General features: G+C 39.9%; 1 protein-coding gene and 1 long non-coding RNA gene across 8 annotated transcripts in view; both read left to right on the top strand.

Annotated features, from left to right (window-relative positions):
- Window positions 1-23,152, top strand: part of RAPH1 (Ras association (RalGDS/AF-6) and pleckstrin homology domains 1) — an 81,326-nt gene extending 58,174 nt beyond the window's left edge. For all 6 annotated transcript variants that reach the window (XM_052674680.1, XM_052674681.1, XM_052674679.1 and 3 more), the window contains 10 exons: window positions 4,868-4,945; window positions 6,129-6,288; window positions 7,829-7,950; window positions 9,585-9,650; window positions 10,405-10,548; window positions 11,193-11,303; window positions 14,503-14,601; window positions 15,161-15,281; window positions 15,941-16,083; window positions 20,581-23,152. In XM_052674680.1, the coding sequence (XP_052530640.1) occupies window positions 4,868-4,945; window positions 6,129-6,288; window positions 7,829-7,950; window positions 9,585-9,650; window positions 10,405-10,548; window positions 11,193-11,303; window positions 14,503-14,601; window positions 15,161-15,281; window positions 15,941-16,083; window positions 20,581-22,557 (3,021 nt within the window). In that variant the 3' untranslated portion in view covers window positions 22,558-23,152. The remainder of the gene's footprint in view (window positions 1-4,867; window positions 4,946-6,128; window positions 6,289-7,828; window positions 7,951-9,584; window positions 9,651-10,404; window positions 10,549-11,192; window positions 11,304-14,502; window positions 14,602-15,160; window positions 15,282-15,940; window positions 16,084-20,580) is intronic.
- LOC128076716 (uncharacterized) overlaps window positions 1-24,023 on the top strand; it is a 496,481-nt gene that overhangs the window by 467,585 nt on the left and 4,873 nt on the right. The gene's annotated exons all lie outside the window — the stretch shown is intronic.

The following is a 24,023-nucleotide window of genomic DNA, read 5'->3' as shown; positions in this document are numbered from 1 at the left end:
TGACCTCAACCATTCTGTTGTTCTCTGAAAAGTGGGAAAAGCAGGTTTCCCAGAAGTAGAGAGATACATTTTCCACATTTTGGACAAAACTAATTGTTTCATGCTATATGATGTCCTGTGTAGCAGTAAGAGCTGGGGGAAAAGGCAAAGAAAGAAGAGGGATGTTTGGAATTAGCTTCCCAGTTAACTGTTGTACATAATGAAGCACAGTTTTCCTGGGAAAGACTAAACATCTTCCTGCAGATGGGAAGTAACAAATAAATGAACTTATTTTGCTTTGCTTGCACGCACGACTTTTGATTTATCTATTAAGCTGTTGTTATTTCTGACCACGAGTTCTTCTCTTCACTTGCTCTGAGTAGGTTGAGGAACAAGGAGCTATGTGAGGCTTAGCTGTGTACCAGTGATAAGCCCACAACACTTAAATACTTGTAAATTTTGATCAAATGTGGGAGGCTCTGGAGAGGTTTGTAGATGCACTTCTGCACTGAAGTTCATAAACAGCAGCTGTCTATCTCTTTCCCTTCCTTCTTATCCTTAATAGACGGCAGGGGAAAGATCTCTTTTCTAAGAGCTCTTGGTAAGGGACAGTGTGACTTTGAGATGCAGTTAAAACGTGACTGCTGCTTTCCACTTTTCCTTCAGAAGCCATCATCTGTGTTGGACTTGGTCTTCTAATAGCAAAAAGCTTGTGAGTGGTGCATAGATTTTGGGGAAAAAAGAAACAAAACAAACCTGCATTCATGGGAGCTATTGAGACTGAGAAAACAGATCTGTCTGCTTTTAAATGATTGGTGGACACTGAGTGGTCTTCCTAAATTTTTCTCCTCCCTTTTCAGTTACAGTAAAAATCGCAATCTTGTGTGTCCTTGTTTTCTTGTGTGTTGTATCATCATCATAATTCAAGCATTTCAGGTGAACCGTTGTCTCAGACAGTCTCAGGCACGATCCCCAAAACCACCCTACTGATTTACATGTGTTTCCATGCTTATTAATGTGATAGAAAATGCTGTGACAGGGAGCTAGAGGAAATGCCGTATTGAGTTGGGAAGGGAGAAGGCAGTATGTGGAGAAAGGGCCTGCCACCTTAGCATGGTGAGCTTCTCACTGTGGAAGGGGGTGCTGTATTCTCTAACAGTAAGTGAGCTTTAGAAGAGAGGAGTGTCTTTTTTCTCCCTCTTGCTTTTCATGGATTTAGATTATTCTTGGTTACTTTGAGGCGAAAATACAATTTAAAAAAAAAAAAAAAAAAAAAAAAAGTTTGAGAATGATAAAAAGTTAATTCTGCAAACACAAATTCAGTGTTCATAAGTGGAATATTGCTGCACGTTGTTTGTGTTTTATGGATCTTAATGAATTTGTCAGGAAATCCAAAGCTGTAGTTAAAAATCACTTTGAACTGGGGCAGAGGATGATTCTGCTAGCTTATGCACTCATCTAACTTTTGCCTTCGAGTGCTGAGTACATATACAGTTGTTCTAGTAAAAGATAAACAGAAAACTCTTTAGTGATATTCTGATTGATATAGGCTAAATATAGGACTAATAAAGATGTCTTGAGGTTTGGGGAACATGCAGAATTTAAGATGTTAGTATGATGCTTTGAGGCAAAAGGAACTTCTGCCTTAGTTAAAACCCTGGAGTAAAGAGAATCATTTGCTAAACAAGCGATTTCCTTTCTACCTGAGGTGAGATTATAGTTGGAAAAACAAACACTGGAAACGTGCTTCTAGTTCTTCAATATTGCTTATATACATCTAATTATTCAAGTAAGACTTTACTGAAATAATTTGAAATTAAACATTAAACACATTTCTTCTTGTGTGCGTCTTATGATCTCTGTATCCTCCATGTCACTTCAGTGAGGTATGGACTTAGCTGTTTACCTGTTGTTGTTTAACTGCTAGTTTTTCTAAGCACTGTAAACTTTTTCAGTGATATTTTCCTCCTTCCTTCTGTTCTGCCTGGCAAATAAGAAAAATCGGTTAATGACCTCTTAAAAGCATACAATGAAACAAAAAATAAATCCCTAACCTAGAAACAGTAAGCTTAATTTGAGCAAATTCACCCCTGCTTAGCACATACGTTGCATGCTTAATGTTGAAACGCAAGCAGAATATCTTTTACTGCATGTTTAACTTGGAACTAGAGCAGGAGATTGACTGTCATACTAATGAAATCTAAACTTGAGATTTTTGGAGTTATTTTTTCCAGTGTTAAAGTATAGGGTAAAATAACTATAAGCTGAGTTCTAGTTTAAAAAATAATTTAAGAAGTCTTGAAATTGAAGACCAGCGTGTTGTGGAGTTGTTCTCCTAGTTTTAGTTTGCAGTATGTTAAAATAAACAAGTTCTTAGCGTAAATGTATTACCAAGCATTATTTAAACAGGTTTACTTTTGTCTGTAACTCCATGTAAACTCAGCAAGGTTTAAAGCCAATGAAGGCTCAAGACCTAAGTGCAAGTATACATATATTCAGTACACCTGAAGTTGTCTTTTGAAGAAGGAATTTATGTAGTGATTGAAGTCATGCATACTGCTGCTAAAACAGTGACCTTTTCCCAGTAGAGGTGGAGAGAAAACACCATGTTTTGTGGTCTTAGACCTCTGTATGTCCTTTATGTTTTTATATAACGTGACTGTAAAAGCAGTCCTGTCTAAATGGGAATTCTGCTGAAAAGCAGTATTTATGCTGTGTTAATTTTCAACAAGGTCACCTCCCCCATTGTTTTTGTGGCTGCAGCAGCACTGTGAGGCAGACGTATCAGCCATCCCAGGGATTTACACTTGTACATGTCACTTGAGAAATGACTTAGGCAGCAGTTCTGCTTGCCATCTATATGTGTGTTTATTGACCATTTGGCATCATGACTCATATCACTGATACTAAAAGGATTTAGCAGTGAAGGGGAGGTTTTGGGAGTGGCTCTCATGGGGAAATATGGATGAGTGGTTCTACTTGGGCAGTTAAGAATAGGATAAGTCACTGTGAGTTTTGAAGAATCCAGTAGTTACTCTGTCATTTAAGTGATCAAAATAGATAGTTCTTTCTGCTGCTCCCCTGAAACAACATGTGCTGTATCAGCAATGCTGCGGCCTTGGTCTTAAAACTAACTACAAGGTCAAAATGAAACAATTTAAAAAGCTAGACTGTCCTGTGCTTTCAAAAATTCTAATTCTTTCTTCCATCCAGACCTCTCTTTATGATTTATAGCTGGCTAAAAACAATTCTTTGTTTTACATCTTCAGTCTGTTTTTTTGTTTAAATTTGAGCTGACTTTGTTAAAATGTAACACAGTATAAGAACTCCTGATCTCCGAATCCTCATGTAGGTGTAGTGCAAATTGAAAAGTAATTGATGATAGAATAGTAAATCCTTGGAATTGTTTATATTCTAGCATTTTTAAAAGCATTTTAGGGAGTAATAATGGATTTTGACTTTTGAGATAAACTTTGAGATAAACAGAGAGATTGGTTGTACTGGAGCAGGTGGATGAGAGGTCCCCAGCTGATTGCTGCTTTCTCTTGGCTGTTGCTGCAGGTACCTGTGTTCAGTACTATGAAGTGCTCTTGCTGGGACGAGCTCTCAGTAGCTGCATTGCACAGGTGCACAGTGAAATGGGGTGGAAAATTGTGCTGCCTGATGTTAGCGAAGAGCAAAACCAAATGTGCTGTCAACCTTTGTACAGCAATAAAAATTTATGGTTGAATTACTGAGCAGCTTTTTAAACTGCAAGCCAAAGTCTCTCAAAATGTGTGATAACTTCAGAAAATCTTTTGTTGATTTTTAAATCAAGAAAATCATCCATGCGTTTTTAAATGCATGAATGCATACCATCACTGTTAGAAATATTTTAAACCTCAGGTTTTGGTAATAATTTATTTCTGTAGATGGAAGCAACCAAGAAAGAGCACTGTAGAATTCTAGATGTGTTTTGCATTGAAACAATTTGAAGTGGCACTTTTTTTTTTTCCTTTTAATATAATGCTATTCTGATTTAACCTTTCTATGTTCTGTGACACCGTTCTTACGATAAATAAGAATTTTGGTTCCCTGTAGACTAATTAAAAATGTGTTTTAAGGTAGTTGAGTTCCCAAATAGAGTTTCAAGTCAATATTATTTCTGCTCATGTGAATTTACTGGTTCCTTTTATTGTCAAACATTATATTTCTGTGAGGGCAGCTGATTGTCTTACCTAGTTGATGCTTCTTTCCAGTGCATAGTAAGGGCACAGATGTGAGGGAGTAAAAGCTGTTAAGTAATAATACAGGTGGCAGAGGAAGTAGTGTTTTGCAGTTGGTAGGAATGTTAGTAGCTCACTGAGAAGTGGAAAAAAATAGTTCTATGGTTTTGAGTAGTCTAGTTTTAGTAAAGTGTCCTGGCTACTTATTGCTAATTCTTCTAAACCCGTGCGCATAGTGTGAAACCCTATTTGAAGGATTTGTTTTCAGTACTTTCTTCATGCTCTTGTATTTGTCGTATGTCTGTTGGTTGCACTCAGTTGTGAACTGTTGTTGAATGTGTCTTGTCCAAGACAGTGACTTTAAATAAGTATGGTAAAGTACCTGGTAATAATGTGCCAGGCTACTTAAAATAAAGAGAATGGAGATAGGCCATGTGTGCATATATAAAATATATGCCTCTAATATGTTATTTTGGAGGCAGTGGCATTAGTGTTTCTAAGCGTCAGACACGTAAAGTAACACTTTCTAAAAAATAATAGTCTTCATCATTGCTGACAAAAAGTTGTGGAATTATAGGTGGCTGAGTTTCAGTTGTGTTCAAGTGTGGTAGCTTCAAAATGAAATCCACTAAAGCTCACCTGGACTGTGTTTAACTGTAATTTGGTGTGTCTTGCCCCCTCAGGAGGAACAGGCTGCTAAACTGAAAGCTGAGAAGATTAGAGTGGCGTTAGAGAAGATTAAAGAGGCACAAGTGAAAAAGGTAAATTATTTATGCTGTTTTATGAGATTTTTTTTTACACTTTTTCACCTGGAAAATGCAGGCATAATACTTCTCATTAGTGTCTATTACTATTGTGATACCTTAAAGAAAACAGGAACAATGTAGTGATCAGATCTGATCTAGAGTGATAATGTACCATTTCCTCTGGACGCCAGTCAAAAAATCCTAGCATATCTAATACAAATATGTTTTGCTTAAGGAATTTTGCAGCCAGCGTGCTGTTAGAATAGTTTGCCACCACAGCTGAAACAAAGATTTAGCTTCCTCAGACTGTCTTTGTGTATTAAGCACTCTCACCTCAAATGTGAGTTTCTTCACTAATCCCTTCTTTACACACGTGTGTCGTCAGATTTTCCAGCGTTAAATAGAATGCAAACATTTCAGATCACACAGAGAGGTTACAAAGTGAAGGAAGTCTGACACCACCTGATGCAATATCAAAGATTTTAAGGTGTTCCTTCCAGATTTAGCCTTCTTATTTTAATTTTGAAGCATGCCAGTAATTTTGTCTTCTACATTTAGTGTTTATAAATCAAAACCTGAAAAAATGTCCTGAGTTGGAAGATGGGAATTAAAACTTGGTAGTACTAGTGTATTACAACTACTGCATTTTAACTTTTGCAGCTGAGCAAGAAGTAAAAAGGAAGCAAGCAGCATAATGATTAGCAAGAAAAATCTATTGACTTCAGATTTTTTTATTAGTTGTAAAAATAAGTGCATTTTTCTTTCTGGGCAGTGACCTCTTTAAAGTGGACTCTGAAAAGCCACTGTGTTTTAAAAGTATATTTGTTGTATACTAATGCTTAATGTCTCCAGGAAAATAAGACAGTATAGGTGTGCTGCATATATGATAACGCTGTTAGAAAATAGAGGAAAAAGCAGGCAGAAAGCTTGACTTGCAAATCTGAAGAAATATGTTCTGTGTAAGTTTGTATAATTCTCGATCTATGCTTGTGCCACATACATATTTTTCTCTTTGTGAGAAACTTGTCACTCAGATGTTTATGGGTTTTTACGTTTTGAGGAGAATGTTGAATGATCTGAATATTTTGTTATTTAACAAAATCTTAGAAAAAGGCCTTAAAAAGTACATTTTTACTTGAAATTTAGAAAATGTGGTAAGTTGAACCTCTTTGTGTTTTTCTGATTTTCTGCTCAATAGTTGGTGATCAGAGTCCACATGTCTGATGACAGCTCAAAAACAATGATGGTGGATGAGAGGCAGACAGTGAGACAAGTATTAGATAATCTGATGGACAAATCACATTGTGGTTATAGTTTAGACTGGTCGTTGGTGGAAACCATCTCTGAATTGCAGATGGGTAAGTAATTTATTTATAAACGTTTATAATTCTTATCTGTTGATGTGGTACTTATGCATATCTATGTCTTCAGAGTAATTTAAATTCTTAACTTCATAGTATTTAATATCCAGGGCTAGTAATCTTCTTTCATCATTGTGAATTTGTTTGCCAGACTATAATTCTGCATGAACTTCACTAGACATTGTTTCAAATGGACGTGGGAATGTTTTCTTCCTTGGTATTAAAACGATGTCTAAATTTGAAGGCTTGATAGAGGAATTGTAGTAATGTCTATTGACTGAGCCTCTTGGTTTTGATGTGTTCTTCATGTGAGAGTGAGACGAGGAATAAAAAAAAAAAAAAATCTCACCATACAAAAAAGTCTGTTAGAGGATAACTCATTACCCTATGAATCTTAAAGATCTCACCCAGACCTTATTAACTTCCTGTGTTGTTCCTCTGCTATCTTAAATCTTAGTTCATTCCCTACAGATGGCATTTTGTTGCATTCACTCTTAGTATTCTTAATTACTGAGGATTTTGAGTTGTCCTATGTCATCTCAGGCTCCTTTAGTAAGAGCTCCTTGATCTGGATATGGTGAGTGCCATATGCTCTCTGTAAAAATGTGGTGTAATTGATTTGGAGAGGAATATGTTTGGTTTTAACAGGCCAATTATATGTTAAGCAAGTCCCAAAGAATTCTGAAAACTTTTTTGCCTGAGTGACAATATGGCCTATGTGAAAGGGGAAATAATTGCTGAGAGCAAGGTGTTACATGAGAATCGTTTAGAGAAGAGTGTTGGTCAGTGATTTCCCAAAGACTTAGGATAAGAATTTTCAGATATTTCTCTACCACTTCAGTAAATTTTCGTCTTTTTAAAAATTCCCCACTTCCTTTTTGCTGATTTTTCATTGTCCCATGCTGGTGATAACCATCTCAACACAGAGGCATAATCCATTTTCCAAAATCTTCTACCATACTCCTACTAACTATGGTTATTCTACCTTTCAGAAACATTTTGTTTTCCCTCTAAGCACTGTTTATGACTTTTTTTTGACACTTTGAGTGAGATAGCAACTGGGGATGTAGACACAAAATTAATGCTGAAAAAGCCGCCTAAGAAATTCCTCTAACAGCTCTGTTAACCAGAGTATATATAAATGTGATTGGTTTTTTTATTTGTTCTTACAACATGTCAGATATTGTTATTTGAATTTGTTGTATTCATGTGGGATAGTTAGCTTTGTCAAGTTCAACAAATGGGTTATTCAGGCTTGTTATACAGATGGTTACGTAAGCCTGAACAGAGAGAAGTGAGAATAGTGTGTGTGTGTGTGTGTGTGTGTGTGTGTGTGTGTGTGTGTAAAATTAAGCTGGGCATTTGCAAACGTTCACTAAATTCTTTCTAGTTTGTGTTGTAAATTTCTTCTTCATTTTAGTAGGTCTTGAAGTGTATTTTTTTTCATACGTGCCTCATCTCCCTGGTGAAATTACAGTGTAACTTATTTCACAGAAAGTGACAGATTAAAATGTTTGCTCTTTTATTATTGCTGCAGAAAGGATCTTTGAAGATCATGAAAATTTAGTTGAAAATCTTCTCAATTGGACGAGAGACAGTCAAAACAAGCTAATGTTCGTGGAACGTATAGAGAAGTACGCACTTTTTAAGAATCCCCAGGTAAGCCTGAGGCGTATGTTGAGTGTTTGTATGTGTATGTCTGATGGCAATTTCATAATGCTTTTGTTAGCATTCATTTTAATATTTCTATTTTGATACTTGTGTCCATATAAAAATGCCAGGCAACCTTACATCTCAGTGCCACATACATCCATGCTGTGACTGATACAAGATCAGATGTCCAACAGAAAAACCCGAGCCGCAGCTGTTTCCTAATGTATTCATGAGCAATTTTTAATAGTGATAAAGGCAGACAGTTTCACAGCAATTGCACTTAGTGCTGTTCACAAAAATAAGTATATAAGCAAGGTATAGGCAGGTATTGCTGAGAGTATTGCTGCTCCACTGTGTTCTTTGTTTACTGACAAGATGAACGTTCTGAAGAGGATATCCACACACTGTGGTCAAGTGACACGAGAGGCAGACTTACACTTCCCTGTGAAAGTTGGGACTTGCCTCTATTCATCCATGTTCCCTGTTTAGGAAACAAAAGGGTCCTCTTCTCTCTTGGGAACTGATTATTGAGGGATGATAATGGAAATTTCAAAATGTTAACTACGTATTTGATATCCAGCAGCAGTTCATTACCAAGGAGGCAGCTCTTTGAAGAATTTGGAGCTGAAAAGTTTTGTATATACTATAATTTGATCTCTTCTAACTCTTAGTAACGACTTGCCACTTGAGGTCATGGATTATTTTTATATTGATATGGCATTTATGTGGTAATTTCTTGGATCTGGACTCCCTGTTCACCTAGCAAGCTGAGTAGCAATTTTGCATGGACATCCTTTTGTACACTGTAAATTTACTTTCAAGCAAAAACTGAAAATTGGGTCTTACTCCAGTGCTTTGTTAGGAAGCTGCAAAACTCTGCAAAAAAAAATTGTTTTAAGACTGTGTTGATAAACATTTACTACATTACATGTAGTATGCACTGTCAAGAGCACAAGACACCAGCGTAAAACCAATTTTTAAATACACATATTTCATCTTTATTTGAAGGCTTGATCTGGAACTTATGAATATTGTTTTCTTTTTTTTTTTCCAGTAAGAGCTAGAGGTTGGGAAGAAGATTTTCATCGTCTTTATCCTTTCCAAGCTGAAGAAAAGCATAGGAGTAGTTCTTAAATAAGATAGAGTACCTGATGCTTAATAGCTCCTTCTAATAAGACAAGGAGTATTTAGTAGTTTTGTGAAATATTTTTTTTCAGAGAAACTATCAGCACAAGGTGAAAAGACGTGCATTTCTTCTGCGTGTGCTTCTGTCAACACACCAGTAATGTCAAGATTTAAATCGTTTTCAGATCCTGTGGCATTTTCAAGTTCACACTACTTTGGTTTCTGGATATGTTACACCAGTCAGCTTGTGTGGAAAGCCAGGAAAATATTATTATGAGACTATTGATTTAGGATAAGAGTTGGGACTGATTGGCACTTCTGGAAGAGGTGGTTGTTTATTAAGTTCCATGTATGATGTAGCCATCTGATAGTTTCATCTGGATTATAAAGTTTTGTTTAATTAGAGTATCATTCTTAACACCTTGTTTCTTACTCCTATAGAAAGGCAAATGAGAAATGTTATTTGGCTTTATTTCAGAATGCCTATAGAAATCCTGACCTCTCTCTTGTTACAGAACTATCTCCTGGGGAAAAAAGAAACCTCTGAGATGGCAGACAGAAATAAAGAGGTGCTGCTAGAGGTGAGACTGCCAAAACAGAAAGAACATCAGCATTTGAAACTGAACTCTAAAACTTTGTGGTTATTGAATCTAATGGATGGATCTGAATGGGAAAATGGAATATGTTACATTTGAGGAAAAATAACTATTTTAATGTCACTGTATTTCATATAAAATAGGTTACTTTGAATGTGTCTTTATTTTCTTTGGCAACCAAAATGAGGTTACCTGTAGTGGTGGTTAAACAGTTGAAATCTGGAGAACTACTGCTTATCTGTTCACCTGAGATGACAGAATTTTTTTGAGCACTCTCCAAATTGTTACTCAGTACGAAATTCTGTAGTGTTGGTTCAGTGACTAGTTCCATGTTAGAATCTTGAGTTTTGTTAGTAAGCAAAGTAGTTAAAAACTTTAAAATAAACCACTAAAAATTAGATTTAAAAAGTGAGTGACAGAAAGGGAAGTTATGTAATGAGTTCAATATTAATTCACAGAACTAAGGACAACAGAAAAGGAAGCGTGGAGCAAAGAGATCAAACAAGTTGTAGCATTCATAAGCTGAAAACAGAATAATTTTGAGACGTTTTTGTAGAGACATACCTATGCTGAAGTGTGATCGCTTCCACTTGATCATATTGCACAGAGAAAAACCTTTCCTTAATAAGTGTGCATTCCTTAGATGCGGAATTTCAGTCTCAATAAAAAGCAAAACAAAACACTGCATGCTGTACGTTCTCTTTGTGTCACTTTTCAAACCACCGTTTTTTATCTCCAGGAATGTTTCTGTGGAAGTTCTGTAACTGTGCCAGAAATTGAAGGAGTTCTGTGGCTGAAAGAGGATGGTAAGAAGTCTTGGAAGAAACGTTACTTTCTTCTACGAGCTTCAGGAATCTACTATGTTCCTAAGGGAAAGGCAAAGGTATGCTATTTTAAAGCAATTTGCCTGTCTTTTTTATTGCTGAGAAATCATTCGGGCACAAGACTCAGCTTTATTAGCTGTGTGCCCTGCCTAGAGCCTTTAATTAAAAGTGCAGCTTTGTTGTGCAAGTGAATTGTAGATTTACTATAAATTACTGTGGTAACGCTTGATATGAATTGTCTAACCCCATATTTAAAAATGCAAGACAACGGGGGTCTGTTTTTTGAGTGAGTTTGGGCTTAGGTGGTCAGAAACACCCAAGATTCACTGAGATTAATTAACAGCAAATGTAAAAGTTCCCTGTCAAATCAGTCCTATTTAATCCATTCTGATAGCAATGCTGAGTAATTATTAGCAGTCTGCTGTAATTGGTTGTCAAGAGGCAAAATACAAATGAACACACAATAGACAGAATTTGAAAAAGAATATCCTGATTAAAAAGGTCTGATGGAAGAGTTTATGCATGGCTGTATTCCCTTGCTGTACTGGTAGTGTTAGAATCAGATTGAAACTAATGATAGTATCATATTAGTATTGAATCTTAATGCTAAAGTGGTTTGATATATTTTTTTTTTCTTTCTTTTTCAGTGTTTGTGGTTTTCTTACGTAGCTGTTTTGTAAATTAGTATTTTTGTACTCAATAGGTCTCGCGGGATCTCGTGTGCTTTCTACAGCTAGATCATGTCAACGTTTACTACGGACAGGACTATCGGAACAAATACAAAGCTCCCACAGACTACTGCTTAGTGCTGAAGGTAGGAGAATAGTTGTTGCCCGTTCTCTGTGCTCCTCATGACTTCGTAAATATTTACACATTGCTCTGAATTGCCAGACTGACGATTCCTACTCTATTTAATCGTTCTATTTAATTGTTATCAAGTATTACACCAAAATCTTTGGCAGCTGCCTTACAGGAATGCAGATTTACTGGATTTAATGTTCTTTGAAACACTGATGTCAGGGTTTTCCTGTCCTCCGAGAGCATATGTTCAGAGTAGTGCACAAATTGGTATTAGTGTCAAGCCCACCCATATTGCCCAACCTGGGGAGACAGGGATGCTGTAAGGGAAGAAACTTCTTAGTATTAAGACAAATAAAAGTACAAGTAGAAAAAAACTTTATGAAATCAGTGACCTAATCTTAAACTGTAGAGTTATTAATTAATGCTTTTGGTTGTTTTAGATTGCATCAATTTCATAGAATCATAGTGTGGTTTGAGTTGGAATGGACTTTTAAGCTCATCTGGCTCCAACCCCCCTGCTATAGGCTGGGACACCTTCCTCTAGACCAGGTTGCTCACAGCCCCATCCAGCCTGGCCTTGAATGCTTCCAGGGAGGGGGCATTCACAGCCTCTATGTGCAACCTGTTCCAATGTCTCACCACCCTCACAGTAAAGAATTTCTTCCTGATATCTAGTCTAAATCTACCTTCTTTCAGTTTAAAGCCATTTCTCTCCTGTCACTACTCTCCCCTACAAAGGAAAAAAAAAAAAAAAACAACAACAACAAAAAAAAGAAAACAAAAACCTTCCTTAACTCTCACACATTGTTCAAAATAGTGTTAGTTCCTGCAAGTTATCAAGAGTAGTCAGCACGGGTTCACAAGGGGGAGGTCGTGCTTGACCAACCTGGTAGTCTTCTATGATGTCTCTGGCTGGGTGGATAGGAGGAGAGCAGTGGATGTAGTCTACCTTGATTTCAGCAAGGCATTTGATACTGTCCCCCACGACATCCTTATAACAAAACTGAGGAAGTGTGGGATAGATGAGTGGACGATGAGGTGGGTTGAGAACTGGCTGACTGGCAGAGCACAGAGGGTTGTTGCTGGTGGTGCAGAGTCTGGTTGGAGGCCTGTAATCAGCGGTGTTCCTCAGGGGTCTGTGCTGGGTCCGGTCTTGTTCAGCATCTTCATCAATGACCTTGATGAGGGGATAACGGCCACCCTCAGCAAGTTTGCTGATGATATGAAGTTGGGAGGATTGGCTGACATGCCTGAAGGCTGTGCTGCCATTCAGCAAGATCTGGAGAGCTGGGCAGAAAAAAACAGAATGAGGTTTAACAAAAGCAAGTGTAGAGTCTTGCATCTGGGGAGGAATAATTCCATGCACCAGTACAGGTTGGGGGATGAGCTGCTGGAGGGGAGCTCTGCGGAAAGGGACCTGGGTGTCCTGGTGGACGACAGGTTGGCCATGAGCCAGCAGTGTGCCCTTGTGGCCAAAAAGGCCAATGGCTTACTGGGGTGCATTAAAAAGAGCGTGTCCAGCTGGTCGAAGGAGGTGATCCTCCCCCTCTACTCTGCCCTGGTAAGACCTCATCTGGAGTACTGTGTCCAGTTCTGGGCTCCCCAGTACAAAAAAGACAGGGATTTCTTGGAAAGAGTCCAGCGGAGGGCCACGAAGATGGTGAAGGGCCTGGAGCATCTCTGCTATGAGGAAAGGCTGAGTGAACTGGGTCTGTTCAGCCTTGAGAAAAGAAGACTGAGAGGGGACCTGATCCAGGTCTATAAATATCTAAGGTGTGGGGGGCAGAGTGACGAGGCCAGACTCTTTTCAGTGGTGAGTGGAGACAGGACAAGGGGAAATGGCTGGAAACTGCAGCATAGGAAGTTCTGCACAAATGTGCGCAAGAACTTCTTTACAGTGAGATGACGGAGCACTGGAACAGGCTGCCCAGGGAGGTGGTGGAGTCTCCTTCTCTGGAGATGTTCAAGACCTGCCTGGATGCCGACCTGTGCGACCTGCTGTAGGGAACCTGCTTTGGCAGGGGGGTTGGACTCGATGATCTCTGGAGGTCCCTTCCAACCCCTACAATTCTGTGGTTCTGTGAAGATAGCTAGCTACAAAGCTATTTAAAATATTTTCACAGTATGTTTGTAGCAAGTAAAGGATTTTCATGAATTTGAAAATGGCGCAAGTAACAAGATAGTTACAGTTCAACTTAAATTTTCCTTCTAACTTTATATCATCTTGTGTCATGTGGTGCTGGGTACTGACATCAGTACATTAAAATGGTTGTTGTGCCTGGAGTGTATGGCTGCCAGTCTGTGATGTGAAGAAAACATGTTGCCCTTCTTTTAACAGAGGGCATAATGTTTGGGCCCACTGACAGGTAGACATTGAGTGTCAAGTTTGGGACATGAGATTAAGGAGGAAGGCATAAAATTAAAATTGGAAATATTTTCTTTGTTCTTATAAGTCACTGGAATAGTTAATTGAATGCAATTAAATGCAAAAATACCACTGTTTGTAGGTATAATTATAAGTTACTTGTGTAAAATTGATTTCTTATGTTTGTATGCCACTTTCTATCTGTATCATTTTTATGGATGAATTATTTTTTTCAAGTGTATTGATCACCCAGAATAAATAAAAGTTTTATCTCAATAGATTTTTAAAAAGTAACTTATTACTGTTGTGAGCATAAGGGAAGACATGAGAATATTGAAGTTAAATTTGTAACGTTAGTTAAAAATTAGAAGAGTGTCCTCTACAGAACTGTATGTCGGCGTGAGGGAAGATTGAAATACTATTTGTCTCCCTGCAGTGGTGGTTAGTCCATAGGGGGGCAGTAAAGGAGACAACTCTGTGCACTTTGGCTGTCTTTTGCTTGCAATGTTTTTACAAGCTGAGACTGTTTTTGAGAGTAGAAACATGTATGAAGAGCCTCAGGGTACAGAAGGCTCTGTAGGTACATAAAAGGTGCAGAACTAAAATACTGAAAGACTCGCCCTTTCCTAGTGTTTCATACCTGAAGTCAGTGCTCACTGACACGCTGCCAATCTCTGTGTAAAACAGTTCCCCTACCGCCTGAAATGCTTTCAAATATTTGTAAGTGAACTCAAAACATGTACTACCATTCAAGAGCAGTAAATTTGTCTTTATAAAACTTAGTTAAATAGCTCTCCTTACCTTCCTACCCATTTAAATAATGGTAATTGTTAATGTTTTTATGCAGCATCCTCAGATCCAGAAGAAATCCCAGTATATCAAGTATCTTTGCTGTGATGATGTAAGAACTCTACACCAATGGATCAATGGCATCCGCATTGCTAAGGTAACATCCTCCAGCCAGTCTTCCATTGTTGTCATGGTCTGTATGAAACTATTTGCAGTTATTTGGCAAAACATGTGCTGAATCCACACAAATCCTTTCCTTCTATTTCTGGTAACCTTAATTGTCAAATGACAAAATTGGTATCTTGGCTTAATGTTAGCCAGCTCCCTTTTGGGTTTCACATAATTGTTTTCTAATATCTCCAGCTTGTTTTAGGCCCACTTCTTGCATTATCTAGCTGGTTTGATACTGTCTGTTCTAGCTTAAACAATTTTTAATTTTTTTTTTAGCAATTCATTAAGTAAAATGCAAAAGTTTGTGGGGAGGAAGCTGCCACTGCTGTTAAGTAAAGCAAAATGAAATTTGCACTGAATTAATTCTGTGTGAAATCCTTCACAGAGAGCATGCTTTTTTGTCTCTGGGTGTTTCTCCTTTTTCTGAGGGGTGAAAAAGGTGGAACAAAGAAGCTAAAGTTGAAGATCAACAGACCGAAAAGGGTACACAGCCTATATAGTAGTTAGCATATAGAGTAGTTAAATTTGTTTGTCATTTCACTTAGTATGGGAAGCAACTGTATATGAACTATCAAGATGCACTAAAGAGAACAGAATCGGCATATGACTGGACTTCCTTGTCTAGCTCCAGTATCAAGTCAGGCTCCAGCTCATCTAGTTTGCCAGGTAATTATGTGACTTGTCTCTTAATAGAAAGATTTAATTACTTCTTTTTTGTTACCAAATACTTGGAGACTGTAAGTGAAGCTATTTGAGGGGGGAATGGACTATTAATCTAAAAATGTGTTTTACGTTACTTGCAGTGGCGTATTTTCAGAACTTATAGTACTTTGTCATGAGCCTCCAGAAGAGTTTGTTTTTCTGGTACTGATAAGAGGAAGCTTCCTTTCAAGTTTGTGATGCCTCTATCTTCATGTATTTGAAAAAAATAATTTAAAAAAATCCAGCTCTATGCTTTAATGATGCAAGTGGCTTTTGCTGACTGACATTTTTTAAACTGGTAATTGGGAAAGAATCACTGCCCAAAGAGAAACTTCCAGACAGTCTCGTCCCAGATTCAAAATGGGGATTCTGCTTCTGGGGCAAATTTTGTGTGCCTGCAGGAGTATGCTCTGTTATTCTGTTTTGTCGTCTAGACAGCAGTCTTCAGTGGGCTGGCTGTGAGTGGGAACATACAGAGTAGTTTGTGGGAACAGTGTCATTTGTTGGAATTAAATGTTTAACAAGCATGACCAGTAAATGTCACATAGAGTTCCATTGTAAGCATGGTGGCTTCACTCTTATCTTCAGAAACATATGCTGTTTCTTCACTTTCTTTTAAACAGAATCTCAATCAAATCATTCTAATCAATCTGACAGTGGAGTTTCTGACACCCAGCCAACTGGACATGTCCGTTCCCAAAGTATTGTCAGCTCCATGTTCTCTGAGGCCTGGAAGCGAGGCACGCAACTGGAGGAATCCAGCAAGGTAACAAGAAGACTTTAGTTTGAGAATCAACACACAACAGAATGCACAAGACAGAGCATTACCTCTTCCACCTCTGTCTGAAGTGGGGATGGATTTTTTTTCATCTTTTTTACTCTATGTTATTTACATACACTGCCATGTAATGTGTTTGGGTTTTTTTTTCCCCAGGAATCACTTTTTCAGGGAATTCACTCATAGAACTTTCTGTTCTTGTTTTTATTAGTGTGCATAGAAGCCTTTTGGTCTTTGAAGGCATGCAACGGCCCTTCACAATAATCTTATTAATTAGTGTTGTATAAAGAACAAATAAAAAGATCAGCTGTTAGAAGCTAACAAATGAAATTAATTCGCTAAGATTTTCTTCTGTTAACTGGCCACATCTTTCCACTGTAAATTCCACAGACAACTGAGACCTGAAGGCAGGTACGCCTGTATAAGGTGCACTCTAGTAGTTTGGGTTCCAACGTTTGGTATTATATTGTGTGGAAATGAAGGCGGTAGACACAAGTACTGTTAAACAGCAGTATTAAAATCGACTTCGTTTGAGGTTAAAGATTTGATATCTCCTGTTGCTGATAGAAAGTTACAAAAGACACTAATCCATTTACTCCTGGGGCCTGTGGTGATTTGGTTAGTTTTATGTCTAGTAGTTGACTGGTGTAGTGAATGCCTTCACAGACAGCAGAACTGTCCTTTCATCTGGTTGGCTGTCAGGCTCAAAGGAATTTCCTGAACAGCCATAATACTGGTATTAAGTGCAGCAGTTCTGTACGTTGCGGGAAGGTACCTTCACTCATGCAGTTTTGAATCTTTCTCAGACTGTAGGTTCAAGCCAGAGAAGCAGGTTTTTTAAAAGAAAACCATGGGTCACTACACCTGATGTTGGTGCATCAGAAGAATAACTAGAAATAAGACACAACGTTAATTACATGTACAAATGAAAAAGTACAGGTGGCACAATGTGAAAACTGACTTGGCTGTTTTCTTTGAGACTTGGAAATTTTCTGTAGTGTCTGCAGGCTTGGAAATTATCTCAATGTAATAGCAAAGTAGTACACAGCCCAGGAACATAGCTTGCTAAACTCTGACCCAGATTTTTCTGCTGCATGTGTGCAAAACCTGCTGCATGTTCATCAGCACATGGCTTGTGTATGTGTACAGGATGCATCATTTGTGCAGGGGCTGGGTGGATCAAAAAGACAGGGCATGTGAGTCTGTCTAGCATGTTATCCAACAGAGATGGAAGAGTACTGCTGTGAGACTGTAATGTCAGTGTTTTCTGAGGTTTTGGTTTTCATACGAGATCTTGCTTCTTGCTTCTATGAAATTTTGGAGAAAAATTGAATTTTAGCACCTTGGACCACCGCTGTTCTTATCCAGTCCATAGTGCCAATGGCAATTGCTCATTTAAATAAACCCCAATAATTTTTGTTATCTGATTAAAGCATTTTTACAAATAAAATATTCAGACTATTCCCTATTAAGAGCCATCCATGTTTCAAGCTTTCATCAATTCTAATTCCTTTATTTGTACAAATTTACTACAAGGTGTATTTCTCTTCCTCACACATAGCACAGGTGAAGGGATCAAAGTAAAACATCCAAAGAATTCAAATGAAATTAATCTTGTAAAATTATTGAAAACCTTGAAACCATGCTAAGAAAATCCAGAGTAAATTGGTCACAAATTTAACTTAAGTAAAACTACAGTATTTTTTTTTTTTTTTAACCTGTGCAGGTCTGGCCCAAGGAAGGGTTAACAACAGAAAATATTTAACTGTTACGAGAAAGGAAACAACAGTATTGATACAATTGTAATCGACGTGAAAAAGCACCTGCAATTGTAGATACTGAGCTGTGCTGGTTTAGGGAGATCAGTCTCCAAACAGTATCTTCAGAGTTAGTAATTCTCCAATGCTTTAGCTTTTGGTGACAGAGCTTGCTTAAGAAATATATAAAGGCAGGTTGTTGCAAGTGTCAAAATTAATGGAGGCTTGGCTTGTTCAGTGTGTCGTTTCCACTTCTGCAACTGTCTCTTCCCCATGTCACCCTTTTCTTACCTTCTTCAACAAGCAAGGCAGAACAGAGCACCTCTTGGCTCAGCAGGTTGATGACATTGAGGCTGGTCGGGATGTTGCACTGCTTTCTGGTTCTGCCTGCTTTTTCCCCATTTAAAGGTGCCAATAATTTCACTTCCATTTTTTGAAATTGAAAATATACTGAGATTTACACCTGTCATGTTTGGCTAAAATTGGCCAACCAGTCCAAATGCAACTGTCACAGGAAGAGATTGCAAACAATTCAAATGCAAAAGCTTGTTTACTTAGGAAAAACAGCTGAAGAAACCTCAGTTACTATTTTAAACAGTAGTTTCTGTTATTTTTATAGGATTTGGGGGATTTCCAGATAGCCATGGTGATATATGATAAAAATATGAATTGAGATAGTATGCAGTGCAGTAGGTTGTTTTTAAGATACACAGTTATCTGTTTCAAGGTTTTTCTATAAGCAAAGTCTGATTGAAAATTTTTTCTGATTGTGGAAATGTAATTTGCTTATATATGAGAGTGGGAATAGATTGCCATCCTGCAGTACAGTAATCTTTCCCATTGCGTGCTCAATTTGCTCACTGTGGAAATGACTGTCTTCAATGGATGAGGTAAACCTAAGACTTAAGTGGCTGCCTTTCCAAAATGCCAGTCTGTCCAGTTCATATTTTGAAAGACTACTCTGCCGAAAGAACGCTGTGTTCACCCGCACTCATTCATCACAGCTGGGCAGTGAAAATCTCATTGTCTTGTTTTTCTTGTTAGATTTTGAAAATGTTATTTCAAATGAGATGCTACACATGGTGTCAAAGTGAGTGCTCTGTGTGTTTACGTGACAAGGCATGAGGGACAGTTCCCTATTTCAGATTCTCTAAAATCTTGCTGTTCAGAGATAGCTGTTCTTTTATGTCTCAGTCTCCCTATTTGTTTTATGCTGCTTTTATTTTTCCTGTTGCCTTTTGCTGTCTCAGGTATCAAAAGCGAAGCTCAGCACAGCTAAGGTCAGCACACCCGTGGTGCCTTATACAGGGCAGAATTAAGGTCAGGGGCTGCTACTTGAAAATACATTAACTTGAGTGATTGGGAGAATGGTAATTACAGACTAACAATATGCAAGACATCAAGATTTCCCCTTCCTTGTGTGAACACGTTGATGTAGCTCCCGAACTATGTACACTCTTGCTTTACATGCTTAATATGACAGGTAGAAACACACCTACGTTAGTTGTAAATTACTATTTATTGTTTCTTACTCTAACATTTGTGTGATTCCTGTGCATATAGAAACTGTGCACCTGTGTTTAAAACAACTATAAGCAAGCTTATGCAGCACAAATGAGCATAACTGGGCTAATTTGTGGCATAATACATACCAGTGAAGTTAGGTACGGAGTGTGCTTAGTTGCCGTGTTGGTGTTATGTTTCCAATGCATGATTTTAAGCTGTACACTGTGAAGATGACAACTTGGCTTGTAGCAAAACCACTTTGTACTAGGTGATTGTAGTTCTGATAAACTTGAATAATGTCATTACCTTTTTAATTTTTAATAAGAATGTAGGTTTACAATTTTAGAGAAACAATTTAACAAGAAGAAAACCCAATAAGTAGACTAAAGCATTGCCTGCTGCTTTTCCATTGCTGTTTCACTTACACAGTTCTCCCCAGTCTTTCTTTTTTCTAATGACATAATAGCTGCATGCCTAGCTTTTCCAAGCTAACTGTCTCTAAGCATTTCCTTCTGGGGAAATTTTCTTAGGAGACTTCATTACTCCCTCTTTCTGCCTTTTTTTTTTTTTTTTTTTTCTCTTGACAGCGTTTGATGTCAGACAATGTGGAGTAGAAGGATCTCAGAATCTCCATAGAGCTTGCTCTTCATGTGTTTTAGAGCAGTTCAGGATTTCTGCGCTCTGTAATGCTAAGCAGTATTAAGGCCTAAGCTAACAACACGAAGGCTTGCCAGATGCTCAGGGAGGCCTGGGTATGGTTTAACTCTAGTTTTACTGAGTGAAAAGATGCCTGCAGGCTCTTGCTCTGCATGGTGTCATTTGTTGTGGCCAGGGGCACTCTGGGCAACGTTCAGACTGGTTCATTATGCTTGCTCACAGGAGGATCAGTGATTCGCACTTGGTACAGCTGCCTGTCCCCCAGAAAAAAAAAAAACTATTTTCTTCCTGCTGTTCAGCATAGATTGAAGTAGACCTGGCCCCGGTGATTCTTGCCACCTCCCCCTACCAGGTGGCCATACTGTACAGTTCAGGCTTGTCAGGGTAAAGGACTATCTCTTGCTGCATTGTTTTCCTAATATTCCTGCATGCTATAATCCTGCCACTTAATTTTTAATGATAGGTTCATTTAGATCTTGACTTCATAATCTCTTTGTCTCCCTCCCTCCCTTCCTCTCTATCTTTTTCTCCCTCTCTACTTTCACTAAAAATCCCTTCTAAATAGGTGCGAATGGAGCCTGCAGGTCGGCCCTTCATCTCTGTTGCACCTCCTGTGTCCCCACAGACAAAAGTGGTGACCCCCTATTCAGCATCACAGCCATCCCCCCCACTGCCCCCTCCCCCCCCTCCTCCTCCTCCACCACCACCTCCTCCTCCTCCTCCGCCACCTCCGCTCCCCAGCCAGGCCGCCCCATCTGCTGCCTCACCTGCTGCCATGTTTGTTAAGTACAGCACCATCACCAGGCTGCAGAATGCTGCCCAGCACGGTGGGCCTTTTTCCAAGGCCCCTGCCGCTGCACAGCAGCCCCCCCTGCCCCCTCCATCCTCAGGCAAGCCTCAGATACTGGTGCCACCCAATGGAGTCATGCCACCTCCCCCCCCTCCTCCTCCTCCCCCCACACCGGGCTCAGCCATGGCACAACTGAAGCCGGCACCTGTTGCCCCCTCTGTACCACAGTTCACACCTCCACCACCCCCTCCCAAAATCCATCAGGTTCAACCAAATATAAGTCAGGTGGCTGCTGCTGCCTCACCATTGCCACCACCTCCTCCCCCTGTGCCTGCCCCACCACCACCCCAAGCACCCCCAAAGCCTCTCATGACAGCTCTCCCCCCACAGCCTAGCAGGAAGGCAGCGTCACCAGGGGTCTCACACATCACCTCCCCTGTGCCAGTTCCCTTGCCTCTTGCAAGTAAGAAACAGCCAAGTGTCACATCTCCCCAGGTGCCTCCGCTGCCCCCGGCCCCTCTGGGCCCCACTCCTCCCCCAACATTTCCAAAGCAGCAGAGTTTTTCTATGAAGCCTCCCCCATCACCTCAATCCCCAGTGCCGTCAGTAGTGAAGCAGATAGTCAGCCAGTTCCCACCTCCTCCCACCCCACCTGCCACTGAGCCCCAGCCTCTGAAACCCCTTCCTTTGAGTGTGGCTCCCCAGTCACCTCCAGCGGTGAAGGCAAAACCCAAATGGCAGCCTGCCTCTGCTCCCTCACCGGATTTCCCACCTCCTCCACCAGAGAGCAGCTTAGTGTTTCCTCCTCCGCCTCCTTCCCCAGCTACCTCTGCAGGTTCTCCCCCCCCTGACAAATCAGGGTCTCCAGTCAAAAAGACCAGCAAGACATCAAGCCCTGGAGCAAAGAAACCGCCTCCAACACCTCAGCGGAACTCCAGCATCAAGTCCACCAGCTCCACTGAGTACAGTGAGTCCAAGAGACCTTCAGTGGACCGCCTTGTCAGCAAATTTGCACACCCACCAGAGCCATCAGGGTCTCCATCAAAGGAGTCATCACCTCCTGTGGCCCCTCCAAAGCCCGGAAAGCTCAATCTCTCTGGTGTGAGCTTGCCCATCGTCCTTCCGCAGGGAGGGATCCCGGCCAAGGCTCTTGCTCCAGGTGTATCAGGGAAGGAACCTATGGTTGAATTTCCTTCTCCGCCGTCGGATTCAGACTTTCCACCACCACCACCTGAAATAGATCTTCCTCTCCCCCCCGTTGAGATACCATCTGTGTTTTCAGGCAGCACTTCTCCAAAAGTTGCTGTGGTCAACCCTCAGCCTCAGGCGTGGTCGAAACCATCAGTTAAAAAAGCTCCACCACCCACACGTCCAAAGCGGAACGACAGCACTCGGCTGACACAGGCAGACGTCGCAGAGTCACCGGCAACACCTGGCCCCCAAGTGCCCACTTCACCCAAGTCTAGCCTTAGCGTTCAGCCAGGATTCCTGGCAGACCTCAACCGGACGCTGCAGCGGAAATCCATCACCCGGCACGGCTCCCTCTCCTCTGCCCGGATGTCCAGAGCAGAACCCACTGCCACCATGGACGACATGGCCTTGCCGCCGCCCCCACCGGAGCTTCTGGCCGATCAGCAGAAGACGAGCAGCTTCGGGGGCAGCCACATATCTGGCTATGCAACATTACGGAGGGGGCCACCCCCTGCGCCTCCCAAGAGGGATCAGAACACTAAGTTGTCACGGGACTGGTAGTCGGTCACCCGGGGCCGGTGCTCTCCATGACTTGTGGCTGCTCTGTGACCAGCCAACCCGTGATGTTGTGCACTTGGAGAGAATGTGGGGACGTGGATAATAGCCCTGTCAAAAGAGGTGATCTCAAACTGTAGTTAAGGCTAAAGATAGACATTCCCCCCTCATGGCTAGGCCAAAACAGTTGGGGGCAAGGGGTTGTCAGTATTTTATTGGGGGAGGTGGGTAGAGAGGTGTTGACTTAACATTTTCAATTTCTTTTACCCTTCATATGGATTGGACCAAAATCCCTTTTTCTTACTTTTTCTGCATTTGGGGGGGAAGATAATTTTTTGTAGTGTCTGTCCATGTGAGACATGTTTGTGCATGTATTATAAGTGTAGGTATATAATATATTGTGATATATTTCATTGCAATTATAGAAGATAACCAGAATGTTTTTGTAGATCCGTATTTATTGTTTCAGTCGCTATGTTATTGGGAATCGGACTCTGTAACCAATCTGACTGTAAAGATGAAACTGTCGGGGGCACTTTAAAGAAAGAAGGAGAAAGGAAGAAAGGAAAAAAAAAAAGCAGGGAAAACAAACAAGCAAACAGTTTGGCAGTTTGTGATGGGTAAATGGTGCAGAGTTGAGTCTGCTAGTAACTGCACGCTGGTCATTGATTAAAAATGCAAACACAACATACCAAAACATTCTGGTCATAATACTACTGAAAACGAGTATGTTATGAGGAAGAAAATAGATTTTATATATAGTGGGCTGGAGTGAAATATATTTATACTATAAAGAACCTCCCCCTTCCTTCCAAATAGTTTAAAAATATACACTGCTACAAATTAATTTGAAGTTATTTGTCCATGAATAACTAGGAGAAGTACATACTATTCCAATCCATTATGCATCTTGACTTTGTAGTAGGCTTGATCATTTGTTTTTATGACACAAGGTGACTATTTCTGTTAACCCCTTCTGAAAGCTGCCAGGACTCCTGCAACCAGTGCCGACCCACAAGGCTGACCCCTGTGGATGCACCACTTGTACGTGTAACTCTTTCCCTGAACAAACAGGTAGGTTTTGGCAGTGTTACGTTCTCAAATGAACATACCTAGCGCAGTCTCATGCTGTCTGTGCCCAGTAAGATGTGTTACTGTTACAGAAAACAAGTGTCTGGAAACAGTTAAAAGTACTGTTTGTAATTCATTAGTAGCTGTCAGGAAATATTACTTTCTAGAAAGAGAGAAAGTATTGGTAACTTGAGGCAAACACAGCTGCAATTCTCTTTTCTTTGACGTGCCAGGAACTGTGATCAACACATAGAGCTGTTAATTATGAAGTTGCAATTCTAACAGCCAAGGGGAGGACTGGAAAAAAAAAATCTTTGAGAGGCAATAATGTTTGCAGACAGTTTGAAGGGGCTGCATGAGTAGGAAATATTTGCTTTGGTGTTTTTTTTGTTTGCCACAGA

The sequence above is a fragment of the Tympanuchus pallidicinctus genome, unplaced genomic scaffold (assembly GCF_026119805.1).
Source record: "Tympanuchus pallidicinctus isolate F22 unplaced genomic scaffold, pur_lepc_1.0 scaffold15, whole genome shotgun sequence".
Lineage (NCBI taxonomy): Eukaryota > Metazoa > Chordata > Aves > Galliformes > Phasianidae > Tympanuchus > Tympanuchus pallidicinctus.
The sequence above is the reverse complement of the archived record's forward strand: the minus strand, read 5'-3'. Positions and strand labels throughout refer to the sequence as shown.